This window comes from Vespa crabro, chromosome 8 (assembly GCF_910589235.1).
Source record: "Vespa crabro chromosome 8, iyVesCrab1.2, whole genome shotgun sequence".
NCBI classification, from domain to species: Eukaryota; Metazoa; Arthropoda; class Insecta; order Hymenoptera; family Vespidae; genus Vespa; species Vespa crabro.
The window spans coordinates 9,524,177-9,548,970 of NC_060962.1; the positions used below are offsets into that span (position 1 = coordinate 9,524,177).

The window sequence follows — 24,794 nt, forward strand, 5'->3', positions numbered from 1 at the left end:
AGGGACGCAGAGGAAGGGGGTCAGAGGAGTGGGAAAAGGAGCGTGTGCGCGAGTACACACCTACGCGCTCGCACTCACGCACAAAGAGCCTTCTTCGTCGTCCATCCGTCGTCATCGTCGTCTTCGTCGTTGGACGTAGCCTGGCTGGGTGGAGGTGGGAGGGTGGGGGTGGGGAGTGTCGGAGGAGGAGGAGGTGGCACTAGTGATGGAGGGGAAGGGAGTGGGAAGGGAAGGGACGGGAAGGAGGAGGAGGAAGAGGGGGAGGGCGAGGGGGAGGAGGAGGAACAGGCTCGGCTGCTCCCCCTAATACTGCAGGATTGAATGGGCGAGAAGGGTGGTATTGGGTTCCCTCACCCCACTCCCACCACCCACACGGCGCTCGAGCTCCCAAGCCACCCGGAGCCACCCACTTCTGTCCGCCTGCCACCCCGCCTGCCCACCCACTCGCCACCCGGCTGCCGTCGAGGAAACAACCTGCAACCGAACTCAGCATAACGTTTTCTCCAACAACCATTTCCATCCCAGGTTTGTGTCTTCCTTTCCAAGTTCTTCGACGTATAAACGTGAGTACGAGCGATCGAGTGTAACGAGCATCTCTCTTGCCGCTTTTTCTCTCTTGCTTTCTTCAACTCTCTCTCTCTCTCTCTCTCTCTCTCTCTCTCTCTCTCTTTCTCTTTTTCTCTCTCTCTCTCCCTCTCTCTTTCTCTCTTTTTCTTTCTGTATATATCTCTGGATTGCGCGCACTCTGTTACTTTTCCTTGAGACGGGAGACGGAGGAGGAAGAAGAAGAAGAAGAAGCAGAAGAAGAAGAAGAATAAGAAGAAGAATAATAATAAGAAGAAGAAAAAGAAGAGGGAGTAGAGGAAAAAAAACAGAAGAAAAAACAACGAAGAAGAAGAAGAAGAAGAGTTACGGGTATTATTCGTAGTTCCGCGTGGTCACGCAGAGATAAATGGATAAAGTGAGAAAGAAAGAAAGAGAAGATGGTCGCGTCATATTCGTCCGTGTGTCGTGCTGTCGCAACGCGTTGTCGAGGAGTGTCGTGTAGAGTGTCTTTCCTTGTGTTTTCCTATCAGTGTGTTTGCTTCGCGTGTTGTTTTCGCTCGCGAGAAGGAAGAAATCTTGATTCTCGATAGGTCGCGTTGAAAGGAAGAGGATTCACGTCGATGATGCGCGTTCCGTTCTTGGCGACGGCGCGTCGCAGAGTACGCGCGCGCGCCTCTGGGCCCGTCCATATATCGTGAGCTCTGTATATATCTCGACAAGGAGAGAGAGAGAGAGAGAGAGAGAGAGGATGAAAAGGAGAGGGACGATCGTCGTAGCGCGCTTATCGCGTATATCTCGATAACTTGGACGCGATGATGAGAGAACTCGGACGAGACGGCGACATAAATAACGTCAAAAAATACGAAAACGATTTCAAAAACGCACGATTCCGAACAACTTTTGCCGTTCTATTTGGAATCGCGAGCAAGACAACGGCGCCGAGAGCGCCTCCTTTTCGTTCGTGCGTGCGTCGTCAACGCTAGCGGCCGACGCCAGCGGCCGACGCCAGATCGACCGATCGACCGATCGACCGAACGACCGACCGACCGACCGACCGACCGACCGACCGACCGACCAACCGACCGACCAGAGAATCCTCCTACACGTTTCACTCTCTTCTCTTTCACGAGAGTTCCTCTCTTTCTCTCTCTCTCTTCCCTCATAGCCGTGCATCCATGTGTGTGCGCGCGTGTCTATGTGTGCGTGCGCTTGTGCGTGTGTGTATGTGTGTATGCGCGCGCGCGCCTCTCTCTCTCTCTTCCTCGATGGAGAGCGAGACGAGAGGGAGACCTGCTCTCTACCGTCCTTGGCCTAGCCGGCAATAATTTCCGGATGAATTTGAATGGCGTACTGCGCGCGCGCGCGCGCGTGCGTCTTTCTCTCTCCCTCCCTCCCTCCCGCCCTCCCTCCCTCCCCCCTTCCCCACTTTGCCTTTCTCTTCCACTCTCCCCACGCAACTCCCTCGGCCAGAGTTCCTCTCTCATCGTCGACCGTTTTCCTTCCAGCAGTGGCTCTCATTCGACTAACGGGACAAAACTCTTCAGTCTTCCTTTCCCCTTTCTCTTCCTGGGCAATTCAGCGAAACATCTGTCGTTTCCACGGGCTCGACGTCGTAGGGGAATATTGATTTATTTCTCTAGCAAAAGTAGGGGAAGAGAACTCAGCCCTTGTCCTTTCTCGGTTCTTCTCTACCTACCGTTTTGCGTACCCTCCTTTGCCCCTACTCTTGTCATTACGCGCAAGCGCGTACAACTTACTCGTGTACCTACGTACGAGAGAAAGTGGGACTTATGGCCAGGGAGAGCTTCTCTTTCTCCTACTTCCCCTCCTTTTTCCTCGAGCACGATCAATACTAGCGAGGTCCCTCCTCGAGCTTCTCTAGAGTACACGGCGCACGCACCGGTGCACTTAACCACCCTCTCTCTTTTCTACGAGATCGTCCGACTTCCTTCCGAACTACCCTCTTCGATCCGTACGATCGATCTTACGAGACTTCTTTTTGATAGGTTTACTTCCCTTCCGTGGCTTACGTAAGTATGTATATTTAAATACTTGCTTTCTCGAGCTACGAGATATCAATGCCGAGGGATGCTCGATGAATATTTCTTTTCTCCCTATTTTTTCTTTTTTCTTTTCTACTCTCGAAAAAGAGAAATTTGTCCCTCTAGTAGTAAATAGCTGATCGATTTGCTTTACGCTTCAACTATCTTTCTTCTCGCTTCCATATTTGCCTTCCTTCGAAATCACCACATCGTCGTCGTCGTCGTCGTCGTCGTCGTCGTCGTCGTCGTCGTCGTAATCGTATAGAAGCTACACACGACGGTGTGCGGTGGCTGGATGGTGGTTGCGACCTCGTATATACTTCGTCTAACTACTTCGACTCTAATCCCACTATAGTTCGGGAAGCCGCTAGAAGAGAAGTCGTTAGCGCCTTTCTTCTCTACCGAGAGAGAGAGAGAGAGAATTCGCGGTTCCAAGTCCCCAACATGTTCGGCCGTGTGGTCGGGAGTACGGGCGCGCGCGCGCGCGCGCGCGCAACGCCTCGTCGACCTTCCCAGCCGTTCCGAAACACGCCCCCGACAGACAGAAAGAGAGAGAATTGAAGGCAGCCGCGTGAGAATTAGAGGATACGAGCCGATTCCCCTTCGTCTAAACTCGCTTGAAAAATTCCAACCCCTTTCGCTTTTGAAACGTTCGACGTCGAGAAACCATCGAAAAGTTTTTCTCTCTCACATTCCCTTTTTTTCCTTTTCTCTCGAGAGTAAGCATAACTAAGATGTTTTTCATAACTTTCCATAGAATCGAACACTTTCTCTTTCGTAAAAATAAAATATTGAAAAAATAATGGAGAAATTGAGGATGGGTGGGACCCAGTTTTTGTCGAAATTATTTACAGCGGGTCTTTGCCGTACCGTTAAGGTTTTACGGTACTACCTGTAAAGATAATAAGACACTTTTGCAGGCTCGTCCTTTCGATAATATTTTACGGGGTAGGATATTTTCCCCCGGCCTCCTCGCCCCATCCCTCCGGCCTTTACTATTCTCGAGTCTGTAAGGATAGTTTTGTTTTTCCATCTTCCTACTTTCTTTTATTTCCCAAGATCATCTCTTAACGTTACTTTCGTGCTTGTCTAGAAGAAACGATATTACGGACGTAGCAAGCGTGTTACCTAGTAGAGATAATTTGTTTCCTCTTTCCTCTACTCGACGAGTTCGCGAGAAAAGCCGATTTAAAGAAACAGCCGCCGTCACGAGATGAAACGTAATCTCGCAAAAGTGCCGTTTCGAGCTTTCGAACTGATGGAAAGCGCGCTTCTTTCCGGGACATAGATAAAAAGTGCGACAGCTCGTTAATCGTACCCTCCGAAGTCGGGCGTTCGAGAAGGGCAACGATGACATAGTTCCTGTCCTTTTTTGCTTTTCCGACCACGACAACTACGACGCGGACAGTACGCATAAAGCATTGCTTTTCATTTCTACGTAAAGAACCTAAACAAAGAGAGAATGGCTAGCATGGCCGATCGCCCTTTAATTTTCCAACCACGATTGCGTTTTATCTTTCTCGTTGCATGAGTCACTATTTATAAGAGAATCGGGTTTTCTAACGTTAATAACCAACAAAGAGAGAATGTCTCGTGCATTTTGGACTTTCCCCGTTTGTCAGAGTTTACAAAGACGACTTTGTATGCAGGTAGGAGGGCCCTGTATAACGACCATCGCGAGGGAAGGATTATTGTTCCAGGAATAGTGGCCGACCACTGAGGACTTCAAAGATGGAGGGTAGCGGTACTGTTAGCAGGTTGGACTGCTACGAGGATATGTTCAAGGAAATTACTCGGAAGCTTTACGGCGAGGATCCGGATCACAGAAGTATAAATTTATCGACTAAGTTTATATCGAGAACGATTTAAAATTTCTTTCTCCCTCTCTATATCTCACTTTTCTTATATTATCTATGTATTTGGTCAATATATAAAATCGATTCTATATTATTATCTCTAGAAGCAAATACGATGATCAAATATCGTGTTCCCATATACTCGTTTTCTTCCTTCTACGGTCGCCTTCTAATTCTATTTGCCATTGTTTTCACATTGTTTGGCTGTATTGTAGCTTCGAGCGTGCAAAACGAATTCGAGACCTCCGTATCGTACAAGAACGACGAGGACACCGGAAATGGTACGGACGGAAGCGACGAAGGTAATTGGACTTGCGAGGAAGAACCTCTTAAAGGCACCGATGGCAGCCGAATAGCTGCTTATCACGCCGGCAAGGCAACATGGAGATGCTACGAGTGCGGTACGTTCGTTGCTCCCTCAATGTATTATACTACGGTATTATAATACGGTCGACGAAAATCTTACGTCGGTCGTATTAAACTTTTTCTCGTAGTAAATTTTGTGTAAAAATAGGCGACGTTATGGGAGGTGGGCCACGAGAGGTCGCTGAACATTTTATGGAACTACACTCGTCGAGGATTCTCGCCGACGACAGCAGAAACAGACACCATTCGCCTCGTAAGGATTATATGCAGACGGAGCTCAAGGCCGAAGAAGTCGTATCCTATTTGGAAAGATTGAGGGAACGCGCGGAAACGGCTGCGCCACCTTCCCGGAGGACTCAGGAAACGCAGACCGTACCTGCCGCTTTATTACCGATGACCTCGACCTTTCTTTTGCAAGAATTACCGTCCGCCCCAGCGCCGCAACACCTACATCAGGTAAATCGCCTACTACACATTTCTTTCCTTACATTTTACCTTACTTTTCTTTTTTTTCAGTGCGCTACTCTATCTATCTATCTATCTTTTTACCGATTTTCATTGTAGAACTCAGCAACGATGCCGACTTCGGCTACGACATCGGCCAGCAGCAAAAGATATACTTGTCCGTATTGCCCCTACGGTACCGATAGACGGGACCTATACACGCGTCATGAAAATATTCACCGTGAGGAAAAACCCTTCCATTGTTACATTTGCTACAAACCGTTCAATCGTGCCGATCACGTGAAGAAACACTTTCTCCGTATGCACCGTGAGCACGGCTACGAATTGTCCAGAATAAGAAGACCGGCCGGAACGACCGCTCCCAAGCCATTGCAACAGGACGCGAATGCAACGCCTACCGGTAATAATGCTAATCAACAGCAGCAGCAGCAGCAGCAACAACAACAACAACAACAACAACAACAACAGCAGCAGCAGCAGCAGCAGCAGCAGCAGCAACAACAACAGCAGCAACACGCTACGTATTCGTCCAATTACAATGGCAACAAAAGTTATCAATTGCAGCCTAATCCTGGATCTGGTACGACCGCGGGTACGACAGGCATATATCAAGCAACGACTATGCCGGCGCCAGGTATTATGCAACCGGATGGAAACAACTGTGGGACGGGTAGAAGAGTACAAAATGGCGGCTGCAACAGCAAAAGTCATTTGAAGGGAGGTTCGAAAGGAGCCCAAGAAAGAAGGTAACGTAGAGATATTTACGTACCTAACTATCGCCTACGAACCAGTTTGTACGAACGAGATAATTATACGAGTTGCATAGGTATACCTGTAGCTATTGTTCGTGGAGCGGAGTCGATAATTGGTGCCTAAAGCGTCATCTGAATACGCACTTGAAGCCGTTCGCTTGCATGCTTTGCGAGTACAAAGCGGCACGTGCCGAGCGTCTCTCAACGCACGTGCTCAAGGTACACAACAGAAGACAGTGCTCGAGATGTTCCTTCCTCGGTGAAGACGCCGCGCAGTTGCAGATGCATCAATTGCACGTACATCGCGTTAGCAGCGCCAACGCACCGGCTACGAGCTCGACGGCACAAGCCGCGCCACCGCCTACCAATCGTCAGCAACAGCCCATTCAGTAAGATATTTTCTCTTTCACGCGTTTATTTTCATGCGCTATCGAATCGTACGGAACGTAAAGCTTAATTATCGACGATTCTCCGTTAATTTACAGTCCCGCTGCTGGAGGACGACCGCCACCTGGTCCACCGGTTTTCCCCGCACCGGCGCCGGCGATCACACCTGCTACCACCGTAATACCACCGACCACTATACTCGGGTAAGCCGATAGCGGTGTCGAGTTTTGCTACTCATTCTATTCGCTTTCGTTATAGAGTTTCTTTATTTTCCGGTATTTTCGGTATTTGCTCCTCTAATCCCCGTTTTTTTCTTTATATTTTCTTTTTTGTTTTTTTGTTTTTTGTTCTTTTTTTTTTGTTTTTTTGTTTTTTTTTTTGTTTTTTTCCCCTTTCTTTTCTTTTTAACAAACTAATCTCACGAACAGCCTCGCGCGTACGCAAATACGTTCACGCGGATTTTATCGTGCCGATATGAACGATGAACGATTACCTTTCAACGAATAACATACGCTACGTGCGAATATTGTGTCGAGGTATAGGAAGGGGGTGTAGGAACGGCTTTCGACCTATTTACGATCGATTAAAATTCCGACGTTCCGATGTCACGCTAATTGACATTTCGTCCTTTTATGCTGTCAATAAATATGTGCATAGTTGATAAAGCTCGGGCTCGCATTAACGCGTTTTATTTCATTTGAATGATCTCGTTTTGTCTCTCGCTGTCTCTATCTGTCTTTCTGCATTTACCGATCTATTTCTCTCTCTCTCTCTCTCTCTCTCTCTCTCTCTCTCTCTTTCTCTTTATTTTGAGGACAAATTTTGATAAACATAAATTCTCTTGTCGGGCCGAACGACAGACGCGCGTACGCAGGCTAGCACACAGGCTGCTAATGCCGTTGGTCGTAGAGCACGTACGAATGCATGAGCAATTTATTTTTCCTATTTTTCTTCAATTTTCTATTTTAAGATTTACTTTTATCGTTGAACGATCGACGATGGGTCACAAAAAATACGGGACGTGGGACAAAAAAAAAGTATTAATATAGAAAAATTTCGTCGGTGTATGCCTCATTTTTTGTGACCTGTCGCATGGTATTCGAACGCACGACTCGTCCTTCGTTGTTGTGCTACCCGCTCTATCTCCAGCATCACCTGTCCTCCATGTTATGTTACGTTCTCGCGTCATTTTTTTGCGACATTTTCTTTAATCGGAATTGCACGCTTCTTTCAGCTTTCGATGTCGTAGAATATGTTGGTTTCCTACCTAGATGTTTCACTTTTGATTTTTCTTATCTTCCTTTTCGCTCTCCCTCTCTCACACACACACTTTCTCACTCTCTTTCTCTCTCTCTCTCTCTCTCTCTCTCTCTCTCTCTCTTTCTCTCTCTCTTTCTCTCTCTCTATCGCTCGCTCGCTCGATCGCTCGCTCGCTCGCTCGCTCGCTCGCTGTCTATATCTGACTTTTCCCTTCTTATGTGTCTTTATCTCGTCGTATGACGGATGCTGATTAATTGATAGAAAAATGACGCGAACGTAACTTATGGAACAGTGCCGCGGTGGTTGCAGCCACGAGATGGTAAAATCACCTGCAACTGCAGCGACTATGGCATATCCGTTGGAGGAAGAGAGGCGAAGGTCTCGAGGTCTTCTCGACCTCGAAAGACTCGAGCACGACAACGGGGAGGACAAGGACTGCGGCGAATATGGTCGCGTCAGCGATATCGAAAGCGTTTCTCGTGATCGTGATTCGGTCTTAACGTCTAATCGTCATTTTACGTGCAGCATCAACTATCACCGAAGTTTTCCCGACGACGGAAAGAGCTATTCCACGTTTTCCATCAACTTGGAACGCCTTCGCGAGGTGCGGTATAGCGAGGAGAAGAAACCGAGCGAGAGGCGATCCAGGAAGCAGAGACAACCGAGGAAGGCTGTCGGTTGCGAGGTTGAAGACGAAGAGCAACCGATAATATTTTCGAGCGATCCACCGAAGGAGAAGAGACCTTTCGAAAGTGAGACCGATGTAAGCGAGGGAAAAGCAATGAAAAATCGAAAGAAAAGTTGCTTAGAAGATTCTAGCGAAGTCCCGTCCGAAGATCCTGGCGAAGCCCCGGCCGAAGATCCTGGCGAAGGCCCGGACGAAGATCCTGGCGAAGGCCCAGCCGAAGATCCTGACGAAGGCCCGGCCGAGGATCCTGGCGAAGGCTCGGCCGAAAGGTTACTCGCACCGAGACTTCTCAAGTGCCGCATGTGTCCCGACGATGCGCTCGCGTCCACATCGTCCACTTACAAGCCTTATCATACCAAGGCTTCCTTGACACTTCACAGACTCTGGAGACACGATAAAAGTGAGAAAAGTGAGAAAAGTGATAAAAAGAGGAGGAAAAGCTCGAAAAAGGACAGCGACTCGGAGGTTTCGCATTACGCGTCTCTCTCATCGATCACGCTCAAGGCCACGCTCTTTACCAATACGAGCTACGACTACCACAGATAACGCTCGGCGTATCTTTCGAATTTTGAAACGACTTGCGAAATCGATTCCTTTTCTTCTAATTCATAAGATTATTCGAATAGTATTAATAAGCGGGCAAATCTCAACGAGATGGCGTACCGCATTTATCTTTTAGCCTGTTTACCGGGGAGGAAATTTTCGATCGGTGAGCGTGTGTTTCTATCGCAAATGAATGAAATTTATTTCGACTCGATTACATTTGATTGAATAAAAATAAAATTAGGTTAGGAAACTTTGGATGGTCGATTGAAAAAGAATAGGAGGAGGACTTTCTGTGTTTCTTTTTTTTTTCTTTTTTTTTTTTTTCTTCTTCTTTAAATAAGAGTAAAACCTTTGTAACTCGAGTCCAGCCCCGCGATTAACAGGTTCAGTGTTAAACGATAAAAAAAGGCGCTTGTAAATACGTATATATCTATTCTTGATTGGGTGATCGCGATATAAAATGTTTGCAAGGCTACAACGAGAGAATAGCTATTTAAGGCGAAGTTAAGTTGACGAAGGTTAATTGAAAATTAATCCAATTCGAAAAGCGGTGTAGGGTTATTTACGATATGATCTCTATTGCGAAGGAAGGAAAGAAAACGAGAAAAAGAGAAAAAAAGAGAAAAAGAAAAAAAAAAAAGAAAAGAAGAAAAAAATTGAAAGCTTGGGAAAAGCTCAAATACGAAAGCGTGGGATTTAATGTTTTATATTCGTGCCCATTCGATGTTCTCGTGCATTTGTCTTCGTCCATCTGTAATCGTGTAATCTCCTTTCCTTTTTACCCAACGGCGAGCCCTTTCTCCTTTCGATATACGAGGAGAATAATCTCGCGAGAACCCACTCGTAATAGATCGAAATTTCAGCCGTCGTGCCGTTTCCATATCGCGCTCGCTGCTGAAAATGACTTTTATACATATAAACCATTTGTACAAAACCATTATCTTGTTTACGTTATTACATTAAATACATTACGTCTATTATACTTTACGTACTACTGTGTTAAGCCTTTTTTTCGTTCGTTCGTTCGTTCGTTCGTTCGTTCGTTCGTTCCTTCATTTCTATCATTTTCCACATCGCATTTGTCTCCTCTCCTCTCTGCTGGCTTATTCCTGGTTTCTCCTTTCTTCCTCTTCATCGAATAATAAGAAAGAATCTAATTTGAAATTTTCGACAAGATTTGACGTTCTGCAAAAGTTTTCTTGGAATCGTTGAAAAGATCGAAACCGTGTATCTTTCATTTAGCCTTCGTTGATGGTTATCGCGCTCCTAATTAAATAGATTTATCGACTCGTTAACATTTTTTGCGTTTTGTTTAGAGGTAAATATCGAAACTCGGTCGATTCGAATCTCCCGTTAAATCATAATTTGGATTTCTTCGACGACGAAGTAAAATCTTACCCGCTGAAGAGATTGGTAAAAATCTGACGTATCGAACATCGGTAAGGTTCGAGCGGTAACAATCGATGGAAATTTGCCTACAGACGTCGCTGCGATCGGTTACCTCGCTCGTTAGCCAGAGAAAATCATTTTAACATGATCATCAAAAATCATCTAACGAGTCAGTCTTACGGCTATGTTAATCGTGGCTCGTTTTCCGATAAAATAAAACACGAAAAATGCGCGCAAGCGTAAGCGAGTTAGAACTCGCGTATACGCGTAGGTACGCGAAGAAATAAGAAAGCAGAGAGGAAGAAAGAAGAAGAAAATGGATAGAAAATGGTTGCTTCTCTTTTCATATCAAAGAATAGATAGAATCTTTCTTCTCTCTAGAAGATCGAATCGATCCTCTGAAATGGCTACGACGTACGAAGTTAGCGAGAGCTTGGTCGTCGAGGCGGCATCGACAGTCGATAATTGGATGAAATTTGAAACCGTTCGCCTCCGGTCTTCGACCCTTCCACGGGCCAACAGTCTGTTACTCCGGAAATGATCGGTGAACTTTAACAAACCAATCTCGATTCGATAAACTCTAGAGGGGACAAGAAGAGGGAGAAGGAGGAAAAGGAGAGCTTCTCTCGCATCTCGCTCGTATCTCGGGTTGTCTCGAAAATGAAGTCCTCCTGAATTCGTGCTAAGTCGAGAAAGGATCGATCCGCGAGAATAGACTCGTCCCGGACGAGCGATGAAAATTATTCTCTCGTGACTCTCTCGTGACTCCTTCGTGACTGTGTCGCTTGTCGGATATACAAGCCAGCGATGCTGCTTTCGATAGAGCACGAAAGCTCTCTCTCTCTCTCTCTCTCTCTCTCTTTGTTATTACGTGCAAACTCGTAGTACACATTTTGACGCGGCCGTGTCAAGGCTTCGCACAGAAGCGAACGACAAAGAGGGAGAAGGAAGAGACGGTTAGAACGTTGCACAAGTTTTACGATGTAAATTCTTCTCGCGACAAGACGCATAATCGACGTGCATGCAATTTTCTATATATAGTTACCATATGGCAACTCCCTGGGACGATTATATAATGGAAAATGATGATAATAAAAAACTGTGCGGATAGAAAGAGATGAAACGTGACGATAGAAAGAAATATCTCGGGCGAATTATCTCTCGTTTCGTCTCGTAAGTATTATCCAATCGATTTCTATTATTTAGCCTCGGCTATTCGTTCGCGATAAAAGAGATTTTCTTTTCTAAGCCTTCCTGCTCGTATCGTCTTTTCGATTATTCGTATCGCGTTTCAACTCATGCAAATCCAACGTGGTAACGTTATTTCGAGATAACGAAAGAATCGTTATCGCTAAGGAAGTTCTCGTAGGATGGGAAAGTCGAAGATATTCTTCCGATTCGAATAATTTGAGAAAAGGATGAATAAAAGGAGGGAGAGAGACTTTGAGACGGATTCGCGCGAGGGTAAAACGCGTTTTGTCGCCTTCCTCTCGCATTTTCTCGAGTTAGTCACGAAGCCAGCTAATCGCTCTTACTAATCAAGTTAGGAAAGTCACGCGAGCTCTTCCCCTCCTCCTCCTCCTCCTCCTCCTCCTCCTCCTCCTCCTCCTCCTCGTCGTCGTCGTCGTCGTCGTCGAACTTTCGTGATGGTTAAAAATTGTTAGGAAGAGATACGAATTCGATTCATCTTGTACGAATGCCCCATCCTTTTCCGGCGTTGTAATCTCGCTTCGTCGAAACGAGATAGCAACGTTCTAAAACTAATCTTATCAGTGTGCAATTTGTTTCCATGACGCGGTGAGAGGCGCTTTTTCGTCCTATTCTCTTTTCTCTTTCAACTTTCTTCTCCAAGTTAACGAAGACATGCGGCGAAACAAAGAGACGGAAAAGGACTCGGAGAGGTTATTAAAATTGCGTTCGATGAATCAGCTTATCGAGAACGGCCGCGCGCTTTCACCCAGACCTTGGTCGATTCGTAGATCCTATCGCGAACACGCGTTCGACATTTTTCACTGCTCGCTTTTCGATCATCGGTGTGCATAGTCCGATGGTACAGCGTATCAGACCGTTCTATCGAGAAATAAATGTAAATCGTTAAAAAAGTGAACCGTTACGTGTTCGAATAGAACGCTTTCGACGTTTTTTAAAGTTCGACGAGCGAGTAATTCTTCCGTGAAACGTGAAATATAGACCAGCAATATACTTCGCCACTCTCTCCCCCGTCCCTATTTTATATAAATAAAAGCTTTTCGAACGAAAGCTTTTTCGATCGACGAACGATATAATCGTAAATACGGACACCACAGATAATAATTAATATTAATTTGACACGGCACAATTGTAACAAAAAGTGGAAAAAATCGCCCTTTATATATACATATATATATATGTATATATATATATATATATATATATATATATATATATATGTCTCCTTTGTTTGCGGTGACACGTTGGCAAGTTTGTCGGTTATTCAACATCTCTGCGAAGCGCGAACGAATGAGATCGAACACGTAGATATATCTATATAAAACCAACCAGTCGTTGGATTTGATCGGACAAATTCTTAGAACGCATATAACGACTACGAGGAAGAAATATTCTCCTATCTCCCTCTCACTGCTTTCTCTTTATATCGAATTTCCAGGCCAAAAAGCACGGCCTCTTTTCTTTCCATCGTGGAAGAGAGAGAGAGAGAGAGAGAGAGAGAGAGAGAGAGAGAGAGAGATTCATTTCGGCAAGAAATTGAAGGATTCGAGGGATCGTTCGTCGAATTCGCCCAATGCATGACTAGTTTCAAAAACGTACAAAATAAACCGAAGCAGAGAGAAGGAAGAAAAAGTTTATAGGATCGAGGCGAAATTCGTATTGAGAATTGGTACTGGCGCATATACATACGCGTATTAAATGTCACAGTCGTCGTTGGTTTCTCGATTCGTTTCTCGATAGGACCCCGAACGTGGCCGTTGCTCCGGTTTCTCGGTCGTCACGAATATCGCGCGTTCGAGTTTGCGAGCTGGCTCGCAAACGAACTTTCGTTCGTTGCGATCGTTGCTGCTCGACCCCGTCGCGTCCGCGATTGCTGACGGACAGTCACGAACGGCCCCTTTCAAAAAGATTTTCATCGGCGCGACGTTCTCCCTCGTTTTCCCTCGTTCGCTCTGTTCGACCCGTCGACCAGCACGCTTCCATCACGCCAAACTCCCGCTCTATGTTTCTTTTTTTCCCTTTTCCCTTTTTATTTCCCTCGTCGAGATACGTCGAACGAGCTTTTTTCCTCGGTGATCTTTCGCCAGACCGCTTCCTGCCAAATGTCGAGCGATAACGACCAAACGAAACGGGGTACCCTTTCATTTTCATTTATCGATTTCTTACATTTCCTTTGACTCATCTGATACATAGCGTAACTTCGTAAAGGAAAAAACGTATTTGCGAATTTTCCTCGACTATTGTTTTCCCCGAGATTGGCGTCTTTTTAAGAGTGCGTTTCTCTCTAATTTCATGTCGGAACCGCGAACGAGTCCTCTCGAGTTCGTTTGTCGCCCGACTTTCCAAAGATCCTTCAAAGTGGGCGGTACGGGAGGACCCGACCGTTGGCCGTGCCTGTTGGATGGAGAATTCATAACTCGCGGCCCGGTGCAATTAATCCGTCTAATTAAAGGCAAGGGGAAGAGGAGGCCGCGAGACGGGCCAAAATCTTATCTTAGTTTGACGCGGCGTCGAGCCGACGGAAGAGGAAACTTCCGTCCGAATGAAATTCTTGCTTTCCCTTCTAGACTAATGCGAAAGAGATATAGAGATAGGGATAGAGGAAAATAAAGAGAATGCGGAAAAGGTGTTCTATGAATTTGTCTCGATTAACTTTTAATATCATAACTCTCGAACTAATACTTTTATCCTTGAACATTCGAAAGGAACTTTACCGTCGAACTTACTCTATATTAAAATACTCCTGAAAAACGGATTGCCCTTAGCGAATAGAAGTTTTCGTTTAAAACGATATACAGCGAGTCTTTCCGTTTCAATCGACCGTAAACGATTCAGTTCCGACGTTAATTACGTTTTGCATTAGCGCATTGCACAGTATCTACGGCTTGTTCGAAATAGTCCAATGTAACCAACACCTTTGCACGTTGAAGCGATCGAGCGTATGCGCGCACGAGCCTGAGCATAATACAACAATGGATGACGATAGATGTACCTCAAAAAGCACAATAGGATTCGCTAATAGAGTATGCAATTACGTACAACGTGAAGGAACGATATAACTTATTAACGAACGAATAAACAACATGTTCGATATAGTATTAAAGATTCCTACTAATTAGCTCTCTTCATCCCTCTCTCTTTCTTCCCTATCGACCGCTTGGCAATTAAGCCGTCTCCTCGGTCCGTTGTTATTCGATATATAGAAAAAGACCGTATCGGCTGTTCGAGAGAGAGAGAGAGAGAGAGAGAGAGAGAGAGAGAGAGAGAGAGAGAGTAGCATTCGAGCGCGCAGGAAAAGGTAGAAAAGCAAGAATAACGTGTAATATAGCGTGTGCGTGCGTTTTTAGTAGAGAGTCGGAGGCGTAACCGTAACAACAATTATTGTTGGGCCACGCTGCTCCCGGTGGCGCATCCGTTTCGGAAATGACGGTGACCGTATCTCGTTCCCTTCCTTCCTTCCTTCCTTCCTTCCTTCCTTCCTACCCTTTGCCTTTCTCCAACTACCAATTCTATCGTCCTATCCGCATCGCCGATTGCCGATTAACGGGCAACCGAGCGAAACGGATTCAAAGACGCGATTAGAAATCTGTATTTGCAAAAGCAAATACGGTCCTCTCTCTCTCTCTCTCTCTCTCTATCCCTAAATCGTGGTATTCCGTCCAGGACTATTTTCTTTTCATGGCAAAGGTGTTTAGCGGCCTTGCTAAAACAGCGTTCCATTAATAACCAATGATGCTTTCTTTGTACCACGGAGTAGAGAGAAAACAGTACATAAACGAGGAAGGCAATTCGTGAAATTGCGAGATAATTAAATCATGCGCTAAGGAGCACCGTGTGTGAGAGAGAGAGAGAGAGAAAGATTCAAAATGCAAATTGCGAGCGCTTAGCCCGGAATGAGTAGTTGCAAATTTAAATCGACGCTCAAAGGAACTTTTACGAACACGCAGGCGGTATGTACACTTGCTTTAAAATAAAATGCTAACGAACGATCGTGGAATAATAGCCGAGCGTATCTACGTAGGTGTAACGCGACTCTCAAAGAGTATAATTTTGTTCGTCCGTCGACCACAGAGTATACATTTAGGATATACATAGGACTATACCACTTTTATTTCGAAACGAAGATCGAGAAAGAAATATTTCTCTTTTTAAACGTTCTCCATGTTCGCAAAAAGCACTTTTTACCTACGAATGTCTTTATTTTTCTACGGACATTTTCTTGCGATAAGAACGAGAATCCAAAGATCGATTGACGTAAGATCGACTCTTTCGACGATTAATGATTAAAACGATTTAAAAGGAGAAGAACGCTTGAACGCTCGTTTATCCAGGTAAAGAAAATTGCGCCGGAGCAACGTGCTTTCTCACTTGAATGTATTACTATGATAAATGTTAATAATAATTTGTTAATCGTCGCATGACGCACGTTTCGTGTCGTCGTCTTTCCCGCTGTTTATGGGTCAGAAGGATGGATCATTTGGAAATGTATGGAGTGCTTGGAGAAGCTCGACGCGTGCTCGTGCACGATTGACAAATGGAGAACCGCCATGTGGGACAGATCATATCTTTGCCCGGACCGTAAACCATGGGATTAGGTAGCCCGATCGGTAGGCGAATCGCCGATGCGACGCTTTCGAATAATCTCGAGGTAAGCTGGTACGCTTTGAAGCGCACTGGATTAATGCCGAATCGTGACACGATGACTCGACGGCTCGGCGGCGAGACCGAGATCGTTCGTTCCCTTTCGATCGGGCACAGATGCTCCGTGGTAACAAAGTGTTCCTACGTCGATTAAACCGGAATCATTGATCCAACAATGGCCCCTCTTCTCTCGTATTATCCGTTTGAAAAATTCTTTATAATTGTTAATATCGAATCGTTGTTACGTTTTACTTTACGTAAAACTGTCTACGACTAAGTTCGCCGAAATTTCTATCCGTTTTTCATATAATTTTAATAAAGATAAAAGAACATTCTCTATCCCTTATCCCGGAGGCGAATTCGAGTAAAACGAACGCCCCGGTATTCGAATGAAGGCTATTGATACGAACCAGTCTATAGCCATGGTCCCGGCCAATAACTAATTAACGTTCGTAATCCCCCTGAGTTTTCGATAGGGAGGAACTCCTTCCCGTTAGCCGGTACCAGCCAGTCCTATCGATATATCAATTCGTAACGGAAACCCTTCCATCGGTCCTCCGTTGGTCCTGCAGCAGAAGCAGCAGCAGCAGCAGCCGCCGTCGCCGCCGATTATCCAGCGAATATTTAATGAACGAATCGCTCTCATAACGCCAATTTAAATTTTAAAAAGGGACTGACGGTGGGTGCAAGGGCTTTGGGAAGAGGGTGGGACCGACGAAAGGAGAAGCAAAAGTTTCTCCGATATCCGAGCGACAATGAAATTATTTGGTAGACTTTATCCCCTTTTATCTGGTCCTAGGCGGAAGAAGAGATTTAAAAAGCTTTAAATGCTTCAAATCGACGAGAGATCTCGATAAATCCCCTTTCACGTAAACTTTTGCGCTTTCTAATTGGCACGTTCGACGAAGTAAACCCAAAACAATTATAATTTTTAAGAGCGTTAAAGCGTTTTCGCGCGATCAGCGGAATATCTGGTACGCCGTAGATTCGTATTTCACGGTACACGGGAACGCTTGCGGTTCGCAACGCGGTTTCTTGGGTAACGCACTTACGACTAAAGGAGGTGATGGGATTGAGAGGAGGCGAACGCCACGAGCTCCGAGCCGTATAATCCCTTTAAGAAGCCTTTACGAACGTGACAACCGACTCGGTGCCGTTGCATGCACGACGACTCATGAACAGCGCGCCGGCTGCCTTCGGCTCTCCTAATGGCCTTTGCATATCATTAATTTTACAAGCGTTTTAAGACCATTACCGTGCTCGTTATTAAGACGATGATCAGCGGTGTTCGGCGAGAGATCAACGCCGGTAGCCGAGCGAATAAAGGAAGGAGTGTCGAAATACATCCTTTTTTTCTATTCTATTCTATTCTACGTCGGTATACGTCGTACTTTTACGCGAATCGATCCTACGAAATCGTTGGAAGATTTTAATTATAACGAATCGCAGATATAAAGGTCGCCGATGAGTCTTCGTTGAAATGTAAAAAATCTATCTCTTCGGGCGGAAAATGAATGCGCGGTTCGTACGTATCGGAGATTATACATACACACACACATATATATATATATATATAATATATATTATACATATATATATATATATATATATATATATATATATATATGTACGTACATACTCGCAGACGGGTGCACGCGCACAGGTACGCTTTTCAATTAGCTCGCAGGGAATGCTCGCAAGTTCTTGTTAACTAATAATTAATAATCGAGGTCGGCGCTCGGGCGAGAACTTGCGGTGTGCGTTGGTACGAAGCTATCCCATCAGACGTGTATATGCGCGCGGTAATAATTAGACGAGGTGTGCGGAGGTGCGTAGACGATACGAACCTTTCCTTCAAAAGGGAACCAAGCGTCTTTATGCTCGAACGTTCGTTCGTAATCGAGCGTTATCAGTTTGCCAAGCATCGAAATAATTTTCTATTCCTATCGATCGTTCTAACGCGTTCTAACTCGGAAAATATTCATCTTTGGTAAGCTCGACGCGCTCCGACGGATTTTCATGTCTGAATACGATGTAGAAATTATCCAAATAATAGATTTAATTAACGTAGATTTTACTTTATTGTTTGTACGTTGAATAGTCACCCATAGGATATCTCGTGCGCTCAAGAGGTGGAGTTCTCTCCCGTAAAAATAGACAGATGTAAGATCTAAGAGTTTTAACGGAGGGATAGGAATACAATCGAAGAATTGTATTAGGTTTAGAGAGTCCCGAAGATAAGCGAGAGTTGTGGAACGGAAATCTTTTGGAAAAGCTGAGAAATAGACGAATAACAAAAAAAAAAGAAATAGAGAAATAGCGAAAGTTGCAGTAATCACCGCAGACGATGTCAACGGGACCCGCTGGCCAAACGACCGAGGGGATTCCTAATCCTCCTTGATTTATTGCGCGAAAGAAAAGAATAATGAAAAACAGACGAAGGACATCTTACCTGTGATGAAAATCCATGAATATATATTTACAACTCGATCCTATGCTTAGTTCAATGGTGATTACTAAATTTTTGAAGAGTGGGGGTTCCCACAGCATGAATAATCTCCTTTTCAAATTTCACCTTTATCACCGGCCCTTTTAACTCGTCGTTAAAAAGCTATTTCTTTTTCTTAGGCTTCTCTCTCGGCCTAAGTATTCCTTCGGTTATTTAGTCCCCTTAATGTCCCTAGGAAAAGACAATGTTACTGTCGTAACCGTAAAGTAGCTAGCAACGTTAGAGGTCGGATCTAAGCGAATAGTAACGAACTTTCTATTTCCCTCTCCTCCTCCTCCTCCTCCTCCTCCTCCTCCTCCCCCTCCTCCTCCTCCCCTCAATCAAATTATCTCACGTGATTTTGGTACACTCTTTTGAAACCCGTACGTGAAATGCACTTCGATCGCTGTGCATGAACGAGTGCGAAACGATGCGGTAGATTCGAGCGAGGAGAATAGGTGGAAGAGCAGACTCTTTATAGGCGGAGCTAACAGGTGGAACGTAAAATCTCTCCTTTGCGACTGGTAAATATTTTATTGATTCCGGTTATGCACCTTTTGCTTCGTTACGCCAAGAAGTCGGCCCTTAGGAACTTGGCAAATACAAGCGTTTCTTTTTCTTCGCGCAAAAACAATATAATCTTATGTTTCTCGTAGAAAATTAATCGAATAGCTGGGAATTGAGATCAATGTCGAGGGAGCATAAATGCCACGTAACGGGCTTAACGCGAGCGGACTCGCCTTGTGCTTTGCGTCCTAGCGCGCTATCGGACGTCGAGCTTACGTCGAGCGGGCGTGCGGTCTCTCCTCTCGCTTCCTTCCAGCTTCGATGTCCGATCGATATCGGGGATAGGGTTAGCTTCGGGGATTCGACTACGGATCGCGTGGGATTTCACCTCGATAATTGAACATTCGACTTCGATCTAGTCTCGATTGTCGGAACACGAACGGATCTTGCCTAGGTTATTGTTAGTTAACGCGTTCGTTCCAGGGTAACGAGATATCCACGGTAGTCCTTAGGCTCGATAACTACGTTCTCTACTTTATACCGATTCAATGATTAAATGCCCCGCGATACTTTTCCTTCTTTTCTTTTTCTTCTCTTTAATGCACATAATTTCAGTCTCGCTCAGCGTACCATGAACACGCACCTCGCATAATGACCTACCCTCACAGATGTTTCCGTAAAAATGCTCTTCTAGCGGGTAAAGCTGTCTCCTTTTTATCCTCATATTATCATGTCCTAACGGATGCTCGCGAGTCGTGTACATTAAGCGAAGTACAAACTTTACGATCCACCTGTTCTTCGCGTGGCATACCAGTTTACACCTGCCCTCCTCCTCTTCATAACTGCCACGCGACGTGCTTTCGACTTTTCTACGTAATACGAAGAAAATAGTTTTCCTCCTGTCTTTTCTTCAAAATTACGCCAATTTTTCTTACGAATTAATCTTCGTTTCGAGAAACGGAACGTTCGATAAGATCCTCTTACAATTCGTCGGCTTTCGAGATTGAATAGGGAAGCGAACGTCCGATACGAACTCGGATCCTATTGTTCGGAATCCCTCGCGGTGCGCTTCTCTTTCTTTAAGACGAGAGTAACTCGTTTTCGTCTTGCGCCGGAGATGGCTTCGCTTACGCGCGCTCTTTATTGGATGCTGTAACGTTGCAACGTAAAAGTATGTTCTTTATTATACGCCAGAGAGAGAGAGAGAGAGAGAGAGAGAGAGAGAAAGAAAAGGGGACATAGATGGATGGATAAAGCGTGAAAGGAAAATGAAGATGGCGAGAAGGAAAAAGAGAAACTAAAGCGACTTGCACGACGAAGCAAAGCTAGGGGAGAGTGATAAAGATTGGGAATGAGATAGACCGAAATCCGGAGCTTTCCGAGAGGTGAATACTGAATACATTACCGACGTAATGCAGTTCGCACATAAATTAACATACGCCCGCATCGGTGAGGAATCGCTCGCGCGCCGTACAGCGCGTGAAATCTTTTTAAAGTTTCAATGGGCCGCGAAAACTTTTCTCGACGAAATGAAAATTTGCCCCGAAACTTTTCTTCCTGCGAAATGAGAGAGAGAAGCCGACTTTTAGCTCGCGTTCTTCGCGCTCAAGACCAACCGATATCGAGGGAGATTGTTTCGATCGGTTTTCGTACGAACCGTACCGTAATCCAGCGTATTCGACCCAATAATAAAGAGTATAGCCGCATCGTGAAGCTCTTTTATAAGGATTAAGCTCTCTGGAGGGCGAGAAAGGAGAAAGAGAGAGAGAGAGAGAGAGAGAGAGAGAGAGAGAGAGAGAGAGAGGAAGAGAAAGAGGGGAAGGAGTGGATTAAGCTTGTCGTAACCGTCATCTCGCAATTTTCCATCGATATTACGTATTGAACATGAATTTCGTGTCGAATCCGTGTTAGCAATGTAATTAAACCGATAAAAGGGCATGAATTATTATCGGTCCGATAGCGATGAAGAAAAAGAGAGAAAGCGGATGAATACGATGAAATCGAGATTTTTAATTAAGACCGGCATATGGGCCGGTCTAACCAATTCTAACCAATTTAGCCAACTAGAATCAGGTCACGATGCTATTCTCGGCAAATTGCTAAAGATCTTTGACAATTTCACGAGCGCTCCTTTTCAAATCGTTTCGATCGTTTTCAAGTATTTCCCTTTTATTTATTTTACAGCGATTGTCCTTTGATATTCGCGCCGAAATTGCACGTCCAAGCGGTACGATTCTCTCTCTCTCTCTCTCTCTTTTTCCCTCGTGTTTACGACTTTAGTATTTCCAGCAAAAGATGGCTAGCGCGGTTTCATTTACTAAAAGTTTTCGTTATTAACGATACCGGATGTATTAATTTAAAAGGGTCAGAGCGCTATTACCGCGGCAACAATTTATAATTAAGAAGAAAGCGCGTACATTACATAGACACCTATTTTCTCGGGACATCGATATTTTTCATAGAAAATATTTCTTTTTTTTCTCATTCTTTTCGTATCCCTCCATTTTGCTCTTTCCTTAATATCAAAGCAACGTTTCTCTCGTAAAATAGACTATCGCGATAAGCCAGATAGCAACAGAGAGGGAGAGAGAGAGAGGGGAGGGGGGAGGAAAGGAGAGAAGCACTCGCTCGCCACAAGATCAGCAGGATGCCGTGTGTCCTGTTGGCTCTTCTGCGCCGGCACGTAGCTATTTACCATGAGCGGCACGTTGCTGTCCAGCGGTGGCTGCTGCCCCCTCTGCTCGATGTCTCTCGACCGTGCCTCGCAACCGGCTCCTGCTTTGGCTAGCCATGATCCATCTGACGCGAGAACCCTCGAGGATCATCGTCCTTCTCAGTGCTTGCACCTTTGCCGGTTGCGCATTCACGTTGCAGGCCTCATGCATCGCATATCACTGAGAAAACGTGACCCTCAGTTTTCGCGACTCTTTCGTCTCTCCTCTTCGTCTTCCTCTCGACGCTAATACTTTCAATTACTTTAGCATCCCTCTTCCTCTATCTTCTTTGCATTTACGTGAACGATCCGATAATTATGGAAAGCGAGTTAAGGCGCGAATGAAAAATATCATCTTGTTACTCCGCGCGTTCTACGTTTATTAATTAAGCGACGACTCTATCGGGATTTCAATCTCGGAAAGCTTTTCTGGCCCGCTGATCGACAAAGTATTTCCAACGAGGGCGCGTCGCGATTAGAGTTCTAAAAATGCTACTAGTCCTATGCGAATGTTACTACTATATTCAGAACGGAACGCGAACGGTACACAATGGATGCCGATTCTTTGAAAAGTATTCAAAGCCTTTCGTTTCGACAAAGATCTCGAAGAATCTCGAGAAACGTGGGAACTCGGTATCGGTGAAATATTTCAAGAGATCCTTGGAAAGTAAAAAGGTGATGCACCTTTATCGGAGATGCCGGATATTATTCGCAAAATTCGAGAACGCGTTTCGAAAATACGCTCCAATAACGACGATTATTTCTACTCGGGGTCCGAGCTCGATACGAATTTGCTTAATCGCCAAAATTGTAGATTTGGAATAATTCCAGCCAAGTCGATAGATATCGCGTAAGCTCCCACGTTCCTTTTCGCGTATACGTCGCGTGAATGACGATTTTCAACGAGGCAAAAATTATAAACGACGAGTTATCGTATTAAAACGATCTCTTTCATTGCCGAGGCTATGGGATAACTATGCGTCGCCAAGATCTATGAAATTGAATCGACTAGTCGCGAGCGAATAATCCATTTCGCGCTCCTCGGTATTGAATTTGCTTTTGAACCTACGTTCAAGAATCTACGCTCCACTTGCCAAAAATAGATGGTCACTCCGAGACGTTACGAGCGATGTCCCCTTGGCTCTCGCGGCGGCTATATAATTATATACGACGAGCGGGAAGGAGAGATACGACGAGCATCTGCAAACGTAATACGGCAACGTTATCTGACAGTACAGTGTTTACATTGCGGATATCAGTGAGAAGACGAGCCTTGGTAGTTCCCTACTTTGCATTATCCATCCTCTCTATTCGATCCTTCTCCTTCTGGAGGTTTCGCGCTATATACGAATACCCTTTCGATGGACGATACGTTCTCTGCGATTACGTTTCTCTGTTTTCACGAATGGAAATATTCCGTTGTTAAATCCATTGGCTCTTACTAGGTTAAATAGAAAGGTGGATCAATTTGAAAGGCGGATCAATTTGAAAGGCGGATCAAATGAATCGTATCGATTTTCAGAGGAACACGCGGAAGTCAGTGAGTACGAAGGGACACAAACGATTAGAGGAAAGCACGCTCGGCTCGCGCGTCCTCAGCGCGTCGCTCGCACGTTGCTCGCGAGCCGTCTAGGAGCCATCTTCTCTTCTCTCTCCTACCCGCATTGCGATACAAGATCCTTCCTGCATTTAGCGCGATTTTAGCGTCGATATACGACGTCCTACCAATATCAACTATCTTCTCCCTACTTTTCCAACGTTCCATTATTTTAATACGTCTCAATTATTTTTCACGAAGAGGAAAATTTCCAACTGAGTAATATTTAAATAATAAAAATAAATATTACAAGGTAGATGGCAAACAGAGATTCCTGCGGTCTTATTCGGTATGCCGAGAGCTTGCTTTAAATAGAAAAATCAATAAAGCTTGTCTTACGAACGTTGGGGGTTAGTTTTTTTAGAGAAACGGAGGGAGGCGATTAAATTGATCGAATTCGTAATGAGGGCATTAGAAAAATTCGCAACTTTCGAAAGCAGCAACGATCGAAAATAAAACGAAGAAGGATAACGTGTGCACGAAATCCGCGTGAAATAAATATAATGAGAACGACATCGTGAGATTCTCGACATACTACGTACTAAAGCACTCCACGATGTTGCACGCGTTCCGAGTGCAACGTTCGTTTCATTCCATTCACGTTTCATGCGCTCCAAAAATTATTTATATTTCGAGAAGCAAGGATAGAGAGCGCGGCTCAACGATAGCGCCCTCCCATTGAAACTCGCGATGCCGCCCAAAGAGCCCTTTAAATATACTCGCATAAATTCTTATTCATTGAGTTATGTTTTGAAAAAAAGAGAGATAAAGAGTGAGAGAGAACAAAATTCGTTATACGCGCTCACAGTTGATAGACGATAAAATGTATATAGGCGACATTACGAAAAGGATGAAATGAATTTGTCTTTTTTTTTATTTATCTCTCTCTCTCTCTCTCTCTCTCTCTCTCTCTCTCTCTCTCTCTCCCTCTCCGTGCTTAATATTCATTACCGTTCAAGCGAAGGAAAAGTGAGGAGCGTCGATTATACGTTCTTTCTGTTTTTGTCGATCTCTTTGTTCTCGAACGGAGGACCGTTCGGTTAGAGAGAGAATGTGCGGTTAGAGTTTAGCTCGTGAAAAGTTGGATACGTGCTAGATATTCCATCTTCGGTTTTGATCGTTAAAAAAGAAATAATTTGTTAAAGCCTTATACTCTACGAGTGAAAAGGAAAGGAAGTAAAGCCATCAAGTAATTTGTCGAATTATCGTTGCCCCCGAACGCGTACTAATCACGGTTAAATTCGCAGCTAATATCAGATTTAATAAAAAAGAAATTTGATAACGTGTCGTTAGATTAAGCGGATATATCAAATCTGCTTAGTTCGTATGCTTTTTATTTATT

At 44.8% G+C, this 24,794-nt stretch overlaps 2 protein-coding genes across 10 annotated transcripts in view; one reads left to right on the forward strand and one right to left on the reverse strand.

The window, feature by feature from the left end:
- Positions 1–24,794, reverse strand: part of LOC124425937 (regulator of G-protein signaling 19) — a 62,678-nt gene that overhangs the window by 12,214 nt on the left and 25,670 nt on the right. The gene's annotated exons all lie outside the window — the stretch shown is intronic.
- On the forward strand, positions 246–9,895 carry LOC124425933. 8 transcript variants are annotated; one of them, XM_046967024.1, is made up of 8 exons: positions 246–563; positions 4,238–4,416; positions 4,660–4,845; positions 4,959–5,266; positions 5,375–6,021; positions 6,102–6,416; positions 6,513–6,617; positions 7,984–9,895. In XM_046967024.1, the coding sequence occupies exons 2-8, from the start codon at positions 4,320–4,322 to the stop codon at positions 8,906–8,908; spliced, it is 2,583 nt and encodes an 860-aa protein (XP_046822980.1). In that variant the 5' UTR covers positions 246–563; positions 4,238–4,319; the 3' UTR covers positions 8,909–9,895. The 8 variants fall into 8 exon arrangements, with proteins under 8 accessions (XP_046822980.1, XP_046822979.1, XP_046822986.1 ...); XM_046967023.1 differs by having other exon boundaries at positions 246–525; XM_046967030.1 differs by having other exon boundaries at positions 247–525; positions 8,200–9,895.

What these genes read in the sequence shown, in the direction of transcription:
- LOC124425933 (XM_046967024.1), top strand. Translation starts at nt 4,320, where the DNA reads ATGGAGGGTAGCGGTACTGTTAGCAGGTTGGACTGCTACGAGGATATG. An exon ending in CGAGGATCCGGATCACAGAA is followed by an intron (nt 4,417 to 4,659) that starts GTATAAATTTAT and finishes GCTGTATTGTAG; the next exon opens with CTTCGAGCGTGCAAAACGAA. An exon ending in CGTCAGCAACAGCCCATTCA is followed by an intron (nt 6,417 to 6,512) that starts GTAAGATATTTT and finishes GTTAATTTACAG; the next exon opens with TCCCGCTGCTGGAGGACGAC.